We start from the raw sequence: 17,207 nt of genomic DNA on the forward strand, positions 1-17,207 counted from the left end.
AAGGGATGGACCATAGATCCAAACTTGCTTTACAGACAGATGGAAAGAAACTACAGGTAAAAGTTAACAAGAAAGAAAGAGGTAATCCCCACGCTTCCTTGATTGTTGCATAATACAGAATTAAAGTGCTTACATTAAAGATAAGATATTCCATTTCGACGTTGTGTATTCATTTAAGGATAAAGTTTTGCCAGCTGAATATGGTACCAAAACTTGTAATCCCAGGATAGAGAGGCTGAGAAAGGAAGGAGTTCAAGATCAATCTGGACTACAGAGTAAGATATTGTCGCAATTATTCGTGTGTGTGTGTGTGTGTGTTTGCCAAACATCAATACCGTGGATTTTAAATTCAAAGATGGATAAACGAAATGTACAACCTGTTAAAATGTGAGCAAAGCATCCTACTTGTGGTCTTCTATTTCATATGCGCTGAGGAATAAAAAACCATCTTAAGCAGCAAACAGTGCCAGGAATGCAGAAATGCCACTTGAGAAAAATCTTACAAAACAACAACGACAGCACTTACTTGTTTCCGCATGTGTTTATTTAGACCAGCGAGCAGATGAATAGAACTGCCAGTGAGTGATCAATTAATGTGGAGTAGAGAAAGGAGCTAGGAGTAGAAGGCAGAGGAAAAGCCTGGAAAACCCATGGGGAGTCATGGATTTGTGGACGGTGAGGCAGGAATGGAGGGACTGGAGTGTTCCTGGTGTGGAACTCACTTGCAACCAAAGGAAGATCTGTGTTCAGAGAAACGGGAATTAATGTCGTAAGATAAGCGAGGCGATTGTGGGTGTTAGGGAGCTCAAGGAAGTCCTAAAACGAATGGGCGTGAAATGGTGCAGACTCCAGCCGTATAGGCTGACATCAGTCCCGGAATGTGGTAGTGGCCGCTATAGCGCTCTATAGAGAATGTGAAGCCAGGACTGGCTTTCTTTGGTTCAGGACGGCTTCGTGTTTAGGAGTTGTTGAACACGCTGAGCCCAACCATTCTCCCGGCCAGGAACAAAACAACTTTTTGTTGGAATAATGTTATTTAATGAACTAAAGATCTCTGTCCTGCAGCGGAAAACCCAGCCGAACCCCGACGCCCAGATCCTGTGGCAGAGTACATCACTCGCAAGTCAGCACCGCTCAGGGGCGCGCGGGCGGCACGTGGAGGGCGCAAGACTGCCTGGACTGCACGCTCGCCACCCTTGTTTCACGGTCGCCATGACGACAAGGCTGCCCGCAACGGCGGCGCGGGCTGGTCGTTGAGGCTGCCTGGTGGTGTGTCCGGGCCCCCGGATCTCACCGTGCGGTGACCCAGCTCCAACCACCTGAACACGGGCTATGAGAAGATGGTGGGGCCGACAAGGAGTAAGCTCAGGGATGCGAGCCCCGACATGCCACAGTCCTCCCGCACGGGGCAGACGAGAAGGAGGCGGAGCGCAGGGACAATGGAGTCCCAGCAGGAGCGCAGCGCGCCTCAGGAGAGGACGAAGTGGTCCTTGCTGCAGCATTTCCTCCTAGGCGGCAGGAAACTGCCCTCGGGCGCCCGCAACTACGCGGCGCGGAGGATCCGAAGTCTGAACGCACAAAACTACTTTCAGCTGGAAGAGGTCACCAAGATTCTTCTTCTCGACCGCTTCCAATTCCTCCGTAATCTCCTGGACCACTTTCGCGAAAAGGTGCAGGCACTGCAGATGCATCGCTTCTCCCACAGGACCCTCTTTGGTGTAGGTGAGCCATGCATGGTGTTTCTCCCAGCCTAGATACTTGCAGGGTTTGCTTGGGTCTTGGAGATTGGGTTTGTTGGAGGAGTTGGTGGAGAGATCTGAGAATCCCGTGCCAAGAATTCTCAGACTTCCAGTTCCTGTTTTTAAACTTTTTCTTTTTTTGTGGAATTTTCCAACTTAGTGGTCACCTGCATGCCAACAAAATTATTCCAATTGGAGCAGCCAGTTAACACGGGGTATAGAAAAGGTTGTTTACCTTCTGGATAGAATTACGTTTCTTTGCTTTTTAAATAAAACGTTCTTAGCTGCGATCAGCAACAGTGTCCCTGAAGACAACACTTCCATCCTGCTGAGTATTAACACCTGCAACCCAGAGAAGTTTCCATGGCAGCACGTCCTCCATTTATCCCTCTCATTTTCGGGAGCTTTCTGCTGCAACTTAAACGATGCTGCTGTCTGGTATTTGAGAAGAGAGCTTCAGCAGCCTAGCTGCTGATATAAACCGCCTCAATTCAAATTGCTGTCACCGCCTCCCATCCCGAGCTATCTGGTTGCTGATGTAAAAATAAGATGAGTTTCCGCATTGAAGTGTTAACAGCAGTAATTAAGGAACAGTTGAAATTCGTATTTCGATTTCCATCCCATGTTTATGCCAACAGACCCACAATGTCACATCCACAATCAGCATGGGCTGTTTTCCCAAGTCCGTGTTCCAAGTGTGCTGAGAGTTACACATGGGAGTCACCCCTGAGCGGCTAGCGAAATAATGGCTGAGTTTACTGAGTGTATGAGCGAGCAAGCCCAGCGTTCAGGAGAGACAGTTAACACTTTAGAGAGGGCGAAGAATGCTGTACCAGAGAGGACTTTTAGAAAACCATAGAACCTGAGTTCTAACAAAGGGGCTGAGAAGTTGTGTGTGTGTGTGTGTGTGTGTGTGTGTGTGTGTGTGTGTGTGTGTGTGTGATGCTGACAGACAGAAGGGCAGGATCCAGGTCCTAACAGTAAGACAGCATGGTGTGAGAACAAAGTCAGGATGGAAGCAAAGGAGGAGGCTATGGGGAGCGTCCAGCTCAGCGCCGGGTGTGAGGTGTTTGAACTCATTCTGTGTGAAGGCAGGGATTCTTTTCTTTCCTTTTTAAAATTGCTTTTTAATCTTTTAGATTTTAATAAAATCATATCATTTCTACTCTCCCTTTCCTCTTCCCTAATCCTCTCATACATTTCTCTTACTCCCCTCCAAATTCATGGTTTTTCTTTAAATGTTGTTACACACACACACACACACACTCACACACACACACACACACAAGTCCATAAATTCAAACTTCTCAGTCCATATAATGTTACTTGGATGCATATGTTTCAGAGCTAGATAACCAGGTGGTGTGCTGTTCCCTGGGAAGGTTGTTTTCTTTGAAACTTTTAAATGAACTACTATAACAAAAAAAAAATGTTCACTTTATATATAGATAACGTTATGCATATTTAAAACCTAAATTGTTCACATTAAAGAGAACAATCCATGTCACTTGATAACTATGTGATGTTGGCAATGAATGAGTCTTTTAACCTTGGAAAGCAGCTTGATGAGAGTGCGCTTTTGAGTGTACGAGGGTTGAAGTGTATACTGTGAACTGGAGATGGACTAAGATAGACAATTCTTACTAGGAGCGGCTTCAACGGTCCCAATGATAGCTGCAGCTCAGAAATGGGTAGAAGAGGCTGATGGGGAAGGTCGCTGGTGAGACTGAGGAGGAAGCAGAAGAGGCAGGAAGGGAATGGGGATTATGGATTGAGCATCATTCACTTCTAAGTGAAAGTAGACTGCAAGGAGATTCCCAAGGCAAGCACCACTGTACAGAAAGACAATAGGAAGATTACAAATACTTGTGGAAAACTTTTAAGGTTAACTTGAATAGACAAATGGGAAAGGACAGCTGAGCTATACATAAATACAGACCTTTGGTGGGAGGTGTGCCAGAGGGCAATGAGAGATAGGAACAATTTTTGAGAATCTTTGGAACGATAGATGGATTGATAACATATTTGCCTCCGTGTGTGTGTGTGTGTGTGTGTGTGTGTGTGTGTGTATGGGGTATGCACACTACTCTGTAGACATGTACAGAAGCCAGAGCAGGATATTGGGCTGTGATTTTCTGTCACTCTCTACCTTACTTGCTTGAGATAGGTTCTCCCACTGAAATATAATCATTCAGTCTAGGTTGGCTGACCAGCAAACTTTCAAAATCTGCTTGTCATCAGCTTCTAAACTTGGTTTATATAATATGTAACCATGCCTGGCTTTATCACATGGGCCTGGGGATCTGAACTTAGGTCCTCATGCTTGCAGAGCAAACTCTCTCACCCCCTGAAGCCATCTCCTCCATCTTTTCATTAAAAAAAGTTTAGATATTTTCCAGTATATATCATTAACAGAAGACCAGAAAAGTAGAAATAAATATAGTCACATAGGAAATCTCTGTCATTGTTTAGTAAACTTTACCTCAGAATACTTTTTCAGTTGAAGGCGTCATTTCAGAGTGTTGCAGAGGACATTTGCCCTTGCTTTCTGCAAAGGACAGCATGGTCTCTATTGACTCATTGTTTTTATAACCTTTTGAAAATGTAAAGAACATTTTTAGCTTGAGGTTATTACAAACAACAGGTCATGGGCTACAGTTTGCTCATGCTGATACAAGCTAATCTGGGAAGAATTTAAGGTGAGCCCCGCATGGCCCAATTTTATAGACAAAAAAGAGTACTGCTGGGAATTTCAATATGAAATGTTTCTGCATTGGGTTGCTTGGCATTTATTCTCCTAGCCAAGATGAATAGTTTTTAAAAATTATTTTTAGGAAGTTAGTATTGAATTATCTTGCCAAGTGAACTTGGGGCAGCCATGGGGGGAGTCTTACCACAAAGTCTCTGTGGGAGTTCTGCAGTAGTTGAGTGAGTGAACTTCTCCATGACAGCAAGGACAGAAGATATTATCAAAATTAACTTTTTCAAAGCTCTGGAAACTGGTGAAAGCTTTTGCAATGAAAGGGCATTCATTCAGGAAGAGCTGATGGGTCTCTGTAAGAAGCAGAGCTTTGCAGCATTTAATTGTTCATCCCCAGCCCCATTCTTGTTCCCAGCTCCATGATTTCCTTGAAAACAGGAAGCCTTCTTGTCAGTGTTTGTAGTTCTGCAGGAAGCTGCACACCCAGAGCAGCATGAAGCTGAACCTGTTTCTCATTCCTTGTGAGCCTCATGCCTACATCCAGGAGCCCCTACAGGAGCAGGCAGTTCCTCAGGGCCTGGATAGAACAACTTAGTTTGCAAATGTGTGGTTAAACATGTGATTTCCTGTACTTTACAGTATTCAGATGAGTGTAAGGAACAGCGTTCTAGGCTGGTTTCTGCAAGCCAGAGTCTGTTCTGAAAGAATCTTACCTGGACGTGGTATATGTGCTTTAAAAACATTTTATATAAAGGAAAGACAGAATAAGAAACAATAGAGAATCATACTGAAATATTACAATAAGGTCAAGCCACCCACTTCATCATTCTCAAAATTGCCTTAGAAGAATGTGTAAAGCGTCCAGGTTCTTCCCACTTACAGGTATGCGTGGCTCGATCTGCTTCACATCCTTCTGGGCTGTTCTCCTGGTCCAGGTAGACAGAAGCATCTGGCTTAGTGAGCTCTTATTCCAGGTGTGCAGTGCATTTGAAGTGCTTATTTTAAAGGCATTAGATAACAAAGCAGTTTTTAATTACTTCTTCTCTTTTTTCTTCCAGCTACCTTTGTGGGGATTTTGCACTGGTAAGATTTTTTTTTTGTCTCGCCTCAAAATACATAGAAATATATAAGTTAAAGTTTGCCGCCACTACTATTTGCCAATAGCAAAACAAACCTTCCTGGCTGTGTTTTTACAACATTTGTACATTTGCAACATTTTGTACATTACTTTTGTACAAAGTATGTATGCAGGGCATTTACAGTGCAGATACCCTGGGCTATAGTAACCTATGAATTAAAATATTGCATGTGTATAGGTGTTTTGTCTGCATGTATGCTTGCTTGTGCACCATGTGTGTGCTCACGGAGGCCAGATGAGGGTGTCAGACTCCCTGGAGCTGCAGTTAGAAGTGGCTGTGAGCTGCCATGCAGATGCTGGGTCATCATAACTGCAGAGCCAACTCTCCAGCCGCACGAATTAAGATGTTTTTGCTCACCACTGTATTTCTCTAAATAGCTCCCATTTTCAACTTTTCAACTTACCTCATTTAAAGCCTCCATTATCCTGTAGTACCTGTACAATATTATTGACGTAAGTTTAGAGGTAAAGCCTTAGGAACACCTGCAACTAAGTCATGGAGAAGAGGATAACATTTTTTTTTGAACTGGAAGTTGTGTTTTAATTCTAACATGTAGAGGCTGAGGTGAAAGGATTGTTGAGTTCGAGGCCAGCCAGGGCTACATGGTGAGACCTGCCTCAAGATAAGCAGAAATCTTTCTGCATTGGTATGGCAGAAACGAGCCCATCTGTGGGCATTTGCTGGCTCTCTATTTTATAAAAAGTGCTTCTCTTTAAATCATGTGCACAAAGTCAGAAGTTTACCTGGGATACTTTCATTGCTGCCCGAACTCAGGTTTTGTGCTTGTAGGAAGTCCTGGGTCTACCCCATGTTTCCCGGGCTATGCTGTTCTGTCATTTCCTCTGTGGAACAATTTTGATGTGAGTACTGAGGCTGGACTGGGAAGAGCCATTCCTTCACACTGTTGGATTTACATGCATATGACCTGCAAGAGAGAAGCACTGACATATGTACTTGTGGTTTTAATTTTGTTGGAAAGTGTTTTATAAACCGAGGGCAGCGCATTTCTTAATCATGACTAGTTTCACCCAGTATACTCGTTTGTATATGAACAACAGCTAATATATCTTCTCGTACACTCCTGTGGGAGACTAAAAAGGTCATTATTTATATGAGCTTATACTTTTATTAAGGTTACCATATTCAAAAGTGATTTTTAGGTAGATTGTATTTAAAGGGCTTTTCACTAGTTATAAAAATGTTTCCCAAACCTACTATATTGCAATCATTCCTGCAACACAAAAGAAGCACAGTCTTTCCTGTGTGTTAAGGAGCTTGGAGTGGAAGAAGAGTGGAGGCTGCTATAGGGATTTTAGATATGCAAGTACATATAAGAATGAGAAGGGGCTGGAGAGATGGCTCACTGGTTAAGAGCACTGGCTGTTCTTCCAGAGGTTCTGAGTTCAATTCCCAGCAACTACCTGGTAGCTCACAATCATCTGTAATGGGATCTGATGCCTTCTTCTGTTGTGTCTGAAGAAGACGGTGACATTGTACTATCATACATAAAATAAATCTTTAAAAGAACAAAATAAAACACCAAAAGATGGAGTTAAACAATTTGCTGAATGATAAATGCTCTTTTGAGCATATTTAAGATCATAAGTAAATTGTAAAACTATCTCAACATTTATTATAAAACTTGTTTTCATTTTTATTGCTTTCTCAATTCTAAAAGTGATTTGGTGCTGGTTTTGAAGTCTATTCTTACTATAATATGTTTATTTCCCCTTAGGTTACACTTAATAACACTTTTTGAAAACGATCGTCATTTTTCTCACCTCTCATCCTTGGAACGAGAGATGACTTTTCGCACGGAAATGGTTAATTTCTTCCTTCTAATTAATTACTGCTTTAAGAATAGTGGGACACGATGGTAAAAATTTAATAGGAACTGAAATGAATTTTGGGTACAATTTATTATTATTTCTATGTGCTTATGTGAGTTTGTCAGTACACTATAAGCCTTGACCTCTGCCTTTCACTTCCTTCCAATAACACCCATTCCTGCTTCATCTGATTGCTTTTGTGTTGATATGGTAAATGACACCAGGGGCTCCCAAATTCAGCCTACTTTCCCATGAGCCATTTCTGTGCACTTTAGATTTTTCTTTCAGCTCATGAAGCTTCAGGGGTTGAACATATTATTAATGTTTACATGGCCCTTGAACATTTCAAAGATGTTTCCAAGGATGGCATAATCCTACCATTAAAAAAGAGCATGGCCATGGTAATCGGGGCTTTGGTGACAGGCACCAGATGGAGACAGCAGCTATGTGGGTTATTTCTTTGATGACTGTCCAGTTGTCTCTGATTCTCAGTCACAGACCTGTTAGATAGCTAGCAATCATGTCAGACTTCCGGGCCGTGGTGAGATGAAGGGAAAAGTGGGAGCATATGCCATAAAAACAATAGCCTATTATTAACAAAAATCATTTTTATATCACTTCCCTAAATACAGACGTTGGCATATTAGGTATCTTTCAATTTTGGTATTGCTGAGTGACCTTCATGAGCTGAAAGGAAAATCTAAAGTGCACAGAAATGGCTCCTTGGAAAGTAGCCTGGATTTGGGAGCTTCTGGTGTTGTTTAACATAAACACAAAAGCAGTCAGCTGAAGCAGGAATGGGTGTAGAGTTTTTAGACTTATTTTAGCTTGTTATGGCATCTTTGTTTGATAGTCTCTCTTCCCCCCCCCCCCCACACACACCCCGGGAAGCCTACAGCCTACTCTCAAGAAAACCTGAGAAGCAGTGGATCTGGGGAAGAGGAAATTGATGGGGGTTGGGTGGGGGGACCTGGGAGGAGTGGAGGAAGGAGAGGATGTGGTCATGATGAGAGAAGGAGAAATGAAAGAAAAAAAGTTGTTTTGTAATGTTTTGGAAGAATAGGACACTTGCTTTTCTCATAAAATTGTGGCACCTTGGTTTTTATTTGAAAACAGCAAATTTATGTTGAAAATAGCACGGTATAGCATAGTCTCTAGAATCCCTGAGTTTTATGTTGAAAGCCCTCTACTGATTTAAGGGGGCTACTGTTCCCTGTGCTGGATTTACAACACCAGGGTGATCTGGTGATTTACAACACAGCCTGTGTGAGCAGCAGCAGAAGTCAGGTCAGACACCAGGTACAGATACAAAGTAACCCTGATGCTGATGCACATGTGTTACACCTTAACAGAGTGGCCATTCCTTTCCTAATGTAGGGCTGCACTGTGGAATGAAAACACACCTGTTTCTGCTAGAATTTATTATATGCCAATGTTTAAGCACGTGGGGAAAAGCACTAGATTTGGTCAGGTTAAAAGTCTATGGACTGAGTCACACTTTAAAGCACCCTTGGTATTATATACCACCATCCATCTGATCTGAAGAATCTCAGACCTTCAGAAAACTAGAAAAAATAGTAGAGAGGAAGCCTAAAGACACACGTTGTACAGTTTTGAGAATGTTAACAGCAGGAGTCATTAGGAAGCCTTCTTAATGAATATTTTCTTATTTTTTTTTTATTACAGAAGAAAGATATTCTTAAAAAGAGAATGAATAATTTAAGGCTTACTGACATTAACAATGTGTGTCTTTCTCTAAAGGGACTTTATTATTCCTACTTCAAGACTATCATCGAAGCCCCTTCGTTTCTGGAAGGATTGTGGATGATCATGAATGACAGGTTAACTGAGTATCCCCTGATAATCAACACAGTGAAACGCTTCCATCTTTACCCAGAGGTGAGGAGTCCTTAGAAACATACTAACAGACTGTTATCAAAAGTATTAAACATAATGACAACATGTGTGTGGGGGGGTGGATTTCTTAGGCTTGTTAATTGTAGATGTTTTTAAAATTTGACCACATCATAAATGTTCCTCTCCTCACGCGATCTCAGAGAGAACAACTAAGTGTGGAAATAATGACCGAGGGGGCAGCTGGGACATCTGCATCCAGGCCTCTGCTTGGGCCAGTCAATTTATGTGTATTATAGATATTTAAGGTAGATGGTTAATGGTGGAATTTTTCATGATTTTTTTCAGATATCCTTACTGTTGTTTTCTTTCCCTCCCTCTTTTCTATTATTTTCCTTTCCTGCCTAATTACCCCCCTTTATTGTCTCAATCACATCACGTGCTCATGCTATCCTCCACTCTGGTGTTCCTCCACCCAACCCCCCAAAAAGCAATAGTTTATTACTTTACTTCTCTGATTTCTGCAATTATCTCAAGAATTGTACCCTCATCTGCAGTGTAGAGGTTTGGTCTTCTGCTATGTATTATCTTGTCAATACTGGTCCCCAAGATCTGGTTGCCCCAGGGATGCAAGAATCTGCATGTCTACCAAGTGAAGCTATGGACCAACCGTGCACTTTAATATAAAACTATTACTTGAGTAAAAATGTCTTCAGAGTATAGCTGTGCAGAAGGGAGATAGGCAGGATTTTGGTTCTCAGGCTTGAAGGCTGAGGAGGAGACCGAGAGAAGAGAGAAGGTGGTGAGAGAAGACGATGCCATAGGGTAGTTGAATCATAAAACATGGCCATGAGGGCTGGCCAATTGGAGTTAAGAGTAACCCAGATTTAACATGGCAAGTTATAAATCAGGGTTATTAAAGGGGAGGTAGATAATAATAGCTTAAAGAGTAGATAATGTGCCCAGATCTGGTGTTTAAAATGCTTATTATAGATATACAGGTTGTATGTCTTTTATCTGGGAACTGGATTACCAAGGTGGGGTAGAAACTCCCAAATGAGATTTAAAAATTACTACAACACCGAAGATTTGGAACTAGGAACATTCAGTGAAAGAGAACATGTGACATTTGTCTTTCTGGGACTGGATTACCTCACTCAATATGATCTTTTCTTGGTCTACCCATTTACCCACAAAGCTCGTGATTTCATTTTTTACAGTTGAATGATATTCTGTAGTGTATATATAACCATATTATTATTTTTTTTGTTTCCATTTCCTAGCAATAACGAATAGAGCAGGAATGAATATGGTTGGGCAAGTATCTGTGGAGTTCATTGACTGGGCTTCTGGGTATATGCTAATGAGTGATATAACTGGGGCCTTTTGAGCACTCTCCACAGTCTTCCTTTGTAGCTGCACCAGTGTGCAATACCACAAACAATGAGTGTTCCCTTCCCTACACCTCCTCCGGGCTTTGCCTCTAGCTAGTCTGTTGATCTTTGTTGTTGCTGTTCTGATTGGGGTACAATGTAATCTCAGGCACTTTGATTTGCATGCCGCTAATAACAAGGGTCAATGGACCCGTTTTGAGATATTTTCTAGACATTTTTTTCTTTTATGCCCCAGTTCTATTTTTGAATGTTCCATTTGTTTGTTTGATCTTTTCTGTTCTTTATCTATTATGGATTTAATTCACTGTCAGATGTATAGCTGGCAGAGAGTCTTTCCCACTCTGTGGGCTTCCTCTTCACCCAGCTGATTGCTTCTTTAGTTGTGCAGATGCTTTTTGTTTTATGAAGTCCCACTTGACAATGGTTGGCCTTAATTCTGAGGCAAGGAGATCCACATTCAGAAATTCCTTTCTTACATCTACATCCTACAGAGCGCTGGCTAGGACATCCTGCAGGTGCTGACTAGGTTTTGACTAGCAGTTTTAGAGTTTCAGGTTTCACATTTTGGTCTTTGATCCACTTGGCATTAGTGTTTGTGTAAGGTGATAGATTGGTTCTAATGTGATTCTTCTGCACGTGGACCTCAGTTATCCCAGCAACATTTGTTAAAGATGCTTTTATTTCTCTTATATTTTTGGTTGTGAGCTTAGCTTTTAATGGCCGAGCCATCTCTCCAGCCTGCTTTTATTTCTCTAGTTTATGTGTTTGGCATCTTTGTAAAGTAACAGATGACTGAAGCTATGCGAATTCCTGTTTGGGTCTTCAGTTTTTTCCCCATTGGTCTACATGTCTGTTTTTGTGCCAGTAGCATATGTTTTTATTACTATGGCTCTGTAATAGATCTTAAGACCTGGAATGGTAATCCCTCTAACATTGTTCTTTTTATTCAGGATTATTTTAGCTATCTGAGTTCTTTTGTATTCTATAACTTTTAGGACGGTTTCTTTTGGTGGTGAATGAGATGAGAATTTTGATTGGAATTGTATTGAATCTGTCAGTAGTTTTGGTACAATGATTATCTTCACAAGCTAAATTCTACCAATTCATGACCAATAGAATTCCCGCCCCCTTTTTCTAGTGTCTATATGTTTTCTCTTCAGGGGTTTAAAGTTTACATTGTGGAGGTCCTTCACTTCCTTCATTGTGTCTATTCCTAGATATTTACTTTCCTCTGAGTCCATTGTACACGAGAGTGTGTCCATCATGACCTCTCTAGGTTTGCTGGTGGTGGATGGAAAAGCTATTGATTTCTCCAAGTTGAACCAGTATCCTGTCACGTTGCTGAAGTTGTTTATCACTCATAGAAGTTTTCTGGAAAAAGTTTTGGCATCTCTAGTGTATAGCATCATGTCGCCTGCAAATAGAGGGTTGTTTGATTCCTTTTCTCCCCCTGTATCCCTTTAATTCCTTTCTCTTGCCTTATTGCTCCAGCTAATATTTTGAGAAAAATATTGAAAATGAGTGGGGACAGTGGACATCCTTGTTTCATTCCTAACTTAAGTGGGATTACTTCAAGCTTTTCTCAATTTGGAATTATGTTGGTTATGGGTCATTATGTTGATGTATATTTCTCTACATTAGCTAGGACTTTTATTATAAAGCCACGTTGAATTTGGTCAAAGGCTTTTTCTGCATCTATTAAGATGACCATGTTATTTTTTGTCTTTAAGTCCACTTATGTGGTTTATCACCTTTATATTATATTATATTGACTTACATTATTTTTGTTATGTTAACATATGTTAACCATCCTTTAATTTCAGGGGTAAAGCAATCGGGTCATAGTGTATAATTTTTTTTAATGTTTGTCTGTACTCTGTTTGCCAGTAGTCTACTGAGTATTTTTGAGTTTATGCTTTATGAATATTTGCCTTTTCTTTTTCGTGTGTGTGTGTGTGTGTGTGTGTGTGTGTGTAAGTGTGTAAGTGTTGAATAAACTTGCCTTTTCCTTTTCCATTTAAATAGGAGGCTCTTGGTTTTGGTAATAGAGTTGAATGGCCTCATAAAAGAACTTTAGAAATGCTTCTCTGTTTGTTTCTTTCTTTTGTAAAAACAGTTTAGGAAAGATTAGCTGTGGGTCTTGGTAGTATTCTGCTATAAGTTGTTCTGGCCTTGATTTTTTTTTCTTAAACTAGGAGGCTTTTTTATTGCTATTTTTATTTCCTCATTTGTTATGGGCCAGTTTATGTTGTTGACTTCTTCGTTTAATTTTGGTTGTTGGGCTGAATCTAGAAATTCATTATTTCTTCTGGGTTCTCCAGCTTCAAGAAATACTGGTTTTGAAAATATTCCCTTGAATATTCTGAATTTTTATTTTGTTTTGTAAGGTTTTCCTGTTTATTTTAGATTGTGTTAATTTTGGTCCTTTCTTTTTCTTTGTTGGGCCTAGGGTCTGTCACTCACACTCTTCCTCCTCCTCATCTTCTTCCTCTCTCTCCTCCTTCTCCATCTCCTCCTCTTCTTTTTCATATTCTTTTTCCTCTTTTTCTACCTCTTTCTCCTCTTCCTTCTCTTCCTCCTCCTCTTCTCTTTCCTCTGCCTTCTTCCTTTTTCCTCCTCCTCTTCCTCCTCCTTCTCTTCCTTGTCTTTCTTTTCCTCCTCTTCCTTCTCTTCTTCTCCCCTCCCCCTTCTTTCCTCTTTCCCCTTCTCCTCCCTTCCTTCCTCCCCTTCTTTTGTTTTCTACTCCTTCTTTTCCTTCTGCTGCTTCTGCTTCTGCTTTTTGTTTTTTGAGACAGAGTTTCTCTGTGTAACCCTGACTATCCTATAATTCTGTTGACAGGCTGTCCTTGAATTTACAGAGATTTGCCTGCCTCTGCCTCCTGAGTGATGAGATTAAAGGTATGGGGCACTACTGTCTGCCATTGTTTTTTTATCTTCTAAACCAGCTCTTATAATCACTGATTCTCAGTATTGATATTTTTGTTTCTATTTTTATTGATTTCTTCTATGGAAGTTATTATTCTTGCCACTGATTGGATTTGGATTTGGTTTGTTTTTTTCTAAATTTTTAAATTGCATCATTAATTCATTTATTTATTGTTTTTGTGTTTTCTTTTCTTTTCTTTTTTTCTTCATGGGCAGCAGGCCTGTGTTTTCTTTTTTAATATAGGCACTTAGAACTTTCAATTTCCCCTGTAGACCTCCATTCAGTGTGTCCAGGAGATTTTTTTCATTGTCTTTTCATATTCATTTAATTTCCAGGGAATTTAATTTTTTTCTCCATTGACTCATTCATCATTCAGTAATGAGCTGTTTAATCTTCATTAGTTTGTGTATTCACTAGAGATTTGTTTGATTACATTTTAAATTTCATTGCACTGTTGTCAGAACACAGGAGCTATTTTGATTTTAAAAAATCTTATTTAATTATTTTATTTATTTACATTCCATCCATTGTCTCCTCTCTCAATCCCCCCTCCCACAGTTCTTCATTCCATTCCTGCTCCCCCTTTCTTTTGAGAGGGTATTCTACCCTCCCTTCCACCCTTCCCTGGGACCTCAAGTCTCTTGAGGATTAGATGCATCTTCTCCCACTGAGGCCAGACCTCTGCTATATATGTACTAGGGTCCTAAGATCAGCCTGTGTGTGCTGCCTGGTTGGTGGCTCAGTCTCTGGGATCTTCCTATTGGGTTGTCCTCCCATTCATCTCCTTCAATTCGTCCCTTAATTCCTCCATAGGGCTCACTGACTTTAGTCCAATGGCTGGGTGTAAGTATCTACATATGTCTCAGTCAGCTGCTGATAGGGCCTCTCAGAGGACAGCCATGTTAGGCTCCTGTTTGTAAGCACACCATAGCATCAGTAATAGTGTCAGCCCATGGTGTTCCACCATGAGGTGGATCCCAAGTTGGGCAGGTCACTGGACAGCCATTCCTTCAGTCTCTTCTCTACTTTTGTCCCTGCAGTTCTTTTAGACAGGAACAATTCTGGGTCTGACATTTTGACTGTGGGTTGATAACCTTGCCCCTCCACTTGAGGCCCTGTCTATTTACTGGATGTGGATTCTACACGTTTCCTCTCCCCACTGTTGGGAGTTTTGCCTAATGTTACCCTCATTGAGTCCTGGGAGTCTCTTACATCCCAGGTCTCTGGAACTTTCTAGAGGGTCCCCCCACCTCTTACCCTCAGAAGCTGCATGTTTCCATTCATTCTCCTGGCCCTCTAGGCTTCTCTCCTGTTCTCCCCCCCCCACCAAGTATGTGATTCTGTTCCCTCTTTCCCCCCTCCCCTCTCCTACCCTCTGCCTCCTGTGATTATTTTGTTCCTTCTAAGTGGGATTGTAGCATCATCCTCACTTGGGCCTTCCTTCTTGTTAAACTTTATGGTCTGAGGGTTTTATCCTCTGTATTCTGCATGTTTTTGCTAATACCACTTATCAGTGAGTACAGAGCATGCATGTCCTTTTGGGTCTGAGTTACCTCACTCAGGATGATACTTTCTAGTTCTATCCATTTGCCTGCAAAATTCATAATGTCCTCATTTTTAATAGCTGAATAGTGTAAATTTTGTAAATGAACCACATTTTCTGCATTCATTCTTTGGTTGAGGGACATCTGGATTGTTTTAAGCTTCTGTCTATTACAAATAAGGCTGCTATGAACATAGTAGAGCACATGTCTTTGTGGTATGGTGGAACATCTTTTGTGTATATGCCTAGGAGTGGTATAGCTGTATCTTCATGTAGAACTATTCCCGATTTTCTGAGGAACTTCCAGATTGATTTCCAGAGTGGTTGTACCAATTTGCAATCCCATCAGCAATGGAGGAGTCTTCCTCTTTCTCCACATCCTTTCCAGTATGTGCTGTCACTTGAGTTTTTGATCTTAGCAGTTCTGATGGGGGTCAAGTGGAATCTTTTTTATTGTACACGTCTTTCATTTCCTTGATTAGACTATTCTAAAATATTTTATTTTTTTGAGGATAATGTGAATGAGATAGTTTCTCATGTTCTTTCTTAGCCTGCTTGTCACTGGCATGTAGGAAGACTACTGATGTTTATTTATGTATATTAATTCCATATCCTGTGGCTTTGCTGAATGTATTTATTAGTTGTAGGAATTTTCTGGTGGCGTCTTTAGTGTCTTTTATCTATGTATAGAATCATATAACTTGCAAATAAAGATATTTTTATATCTTTATTTTTTGTTTCTGTCCACTTTATTTCCTTTTTTTTTGTCTTCCTGCTCTAGCTAAGACTTTAAGTACTATTTTGTACAGGAGTGGACATCTTTACCTTGTTTCTGATATAGTGGAAATAATGGTTTTTCTCCATTTTCTCTTAGCATGAGCTTGTCTATAGGCCTTTGGAATATGTACCCTGCATCCCTAATCTCTCCAAGATATCATGTCGTGTTTTTTTTAAAAAAAAAATCATTGACATTATAATTGTATTTTGCCCTTTCCTTTCTTTTCTACAAACTTTCCTACCTACCTCTTCTTACTGTCTTTAAAATTTGTCCTCTTTATTCATCATTATATATTTATGTACATTTTTATATATTATATATACTTCTAAATATAACCTGTTCAGTCTATACAATGTTACTTGTATTTGTGTTTTCAGGGCTGATCACTTGGTATTGTATAATACCAATTGGCTATAGAAATAGTTGGTTATAGAAACTAGTTGTTTCTGGGAAAGACTATTTCTCCCACTCTTGACATCCCTGAGCTGTGAAGGCCTCCTGGGCTTTCTTCCATCCATATTAGCATATCTGTTGGTGTTAACCTTGTTCAGCTCATGTTTAGTCAGGTCATGTTGGTGAGCCTTTATGAGTGTAACTTCTGAAATTACTAGGAGGTACAATCTCACAGAAAGCTCTTTGATCTTCTGGCTCTTAAAATCTTTCTGCCCCCTCTTCCACAATATTCTTGGAGCCTTAGGTGTGGTAGTATTTTATAGATACATCCATTGGGACTGGCTCCCCAACTCTGCACTTTGATGGGTTGTGGTTTTTCATAGTGATCCTCAGCTATTGCAAAGAGAAGTTTTCTTGATGAAGGGGTAAAGACTACATTTATCTGTGGGTATAAGGACAGATTATTGTTAGGGATTATTCTGATTTAGTAAAGTAGTGGTTGTAGGTTTTCATCCAATATCCATGACTTCACTAGCACTGAGTAGTTATCTAGGTTTCCAGCACAGGCATGATTTCCATCCTGTTGACTGTGTCCAACTAGAGAGCTGTTGGTTACCACCAAGGCCTTAGTGCAACTACTGTATTCTTAGGTTACGATGCCATTCTGGTCATTGATGTGGTTCATAGGCATCATAACCAGGCAGGAAAGTTGGTTGCCTTCCTCTTTTGGAGGCCTGCATGGTGCTCTCATGAAGGGACTTTGGATTTTGCCAATGGCTTCTTTTGTATCCAATGAGATGCTCGGGTGATTTCTGATCTTGTGTTCATGTGTGTGGAGGATTATAGTTATTCAGAATTGGTATCTCTAAGTGGACTGAGTGAATTTTATAAAAGGGCACCTGAAGTTGGTG

The 17,207-nt window shown here is 40.6% G+C and overlaps 1 protein-coding gene across 1 annotated transcript in view; it reads left to right on the forward strand.

Moving 5' to 3' along the window:
• Window positions 1-1,203: 1,203 nt before the first annotated feature.
• The window catches only part of LOC117713860 (putative C-mannosyltransferase DPY19L2), a 107,071-nt gene continuing 91,067 nt past the window's right edge, over window positions 1,204-17,207 (forward strand). Inside the window, exons 1-4 of the mRNA XM_034510369.2 lie at window positions 1,204-1,722; window positions 5,499-5,523; window positions 7,315-7,402; window positions 9,170-9,307. Coding sequence (XP_034366260.1) covers window positions 1,341-1,722; window positions 5,499-5,523; window positions 7,315-7,402; window positions 9,170-9,307 — 633 coding nt within the window. The 5' untranslated portion in view covers window positions 1,204-1,340. The remainder of the gene's footprint in view (window positions 1,723-5,498; window positions 5,524-7,314; window positions 7,403-9,169; window positions 9,308-17,207) is intronic.

The sequence above is a fragment of the Arvicanthis niloticus genome, chromosome 8, assembly GCF_011762505.2.
Source record: "Arvicanthis niloticus isolate mArvNil1 chromosome 8, mArvNil1.pat.X, whole genome shotgun sequence".
NCBI lineage: Eukaryota > Metazoa > Chordata > Mammalia > Rodentia > Muridae > Arvicanthis > Arvicanthis niloticus.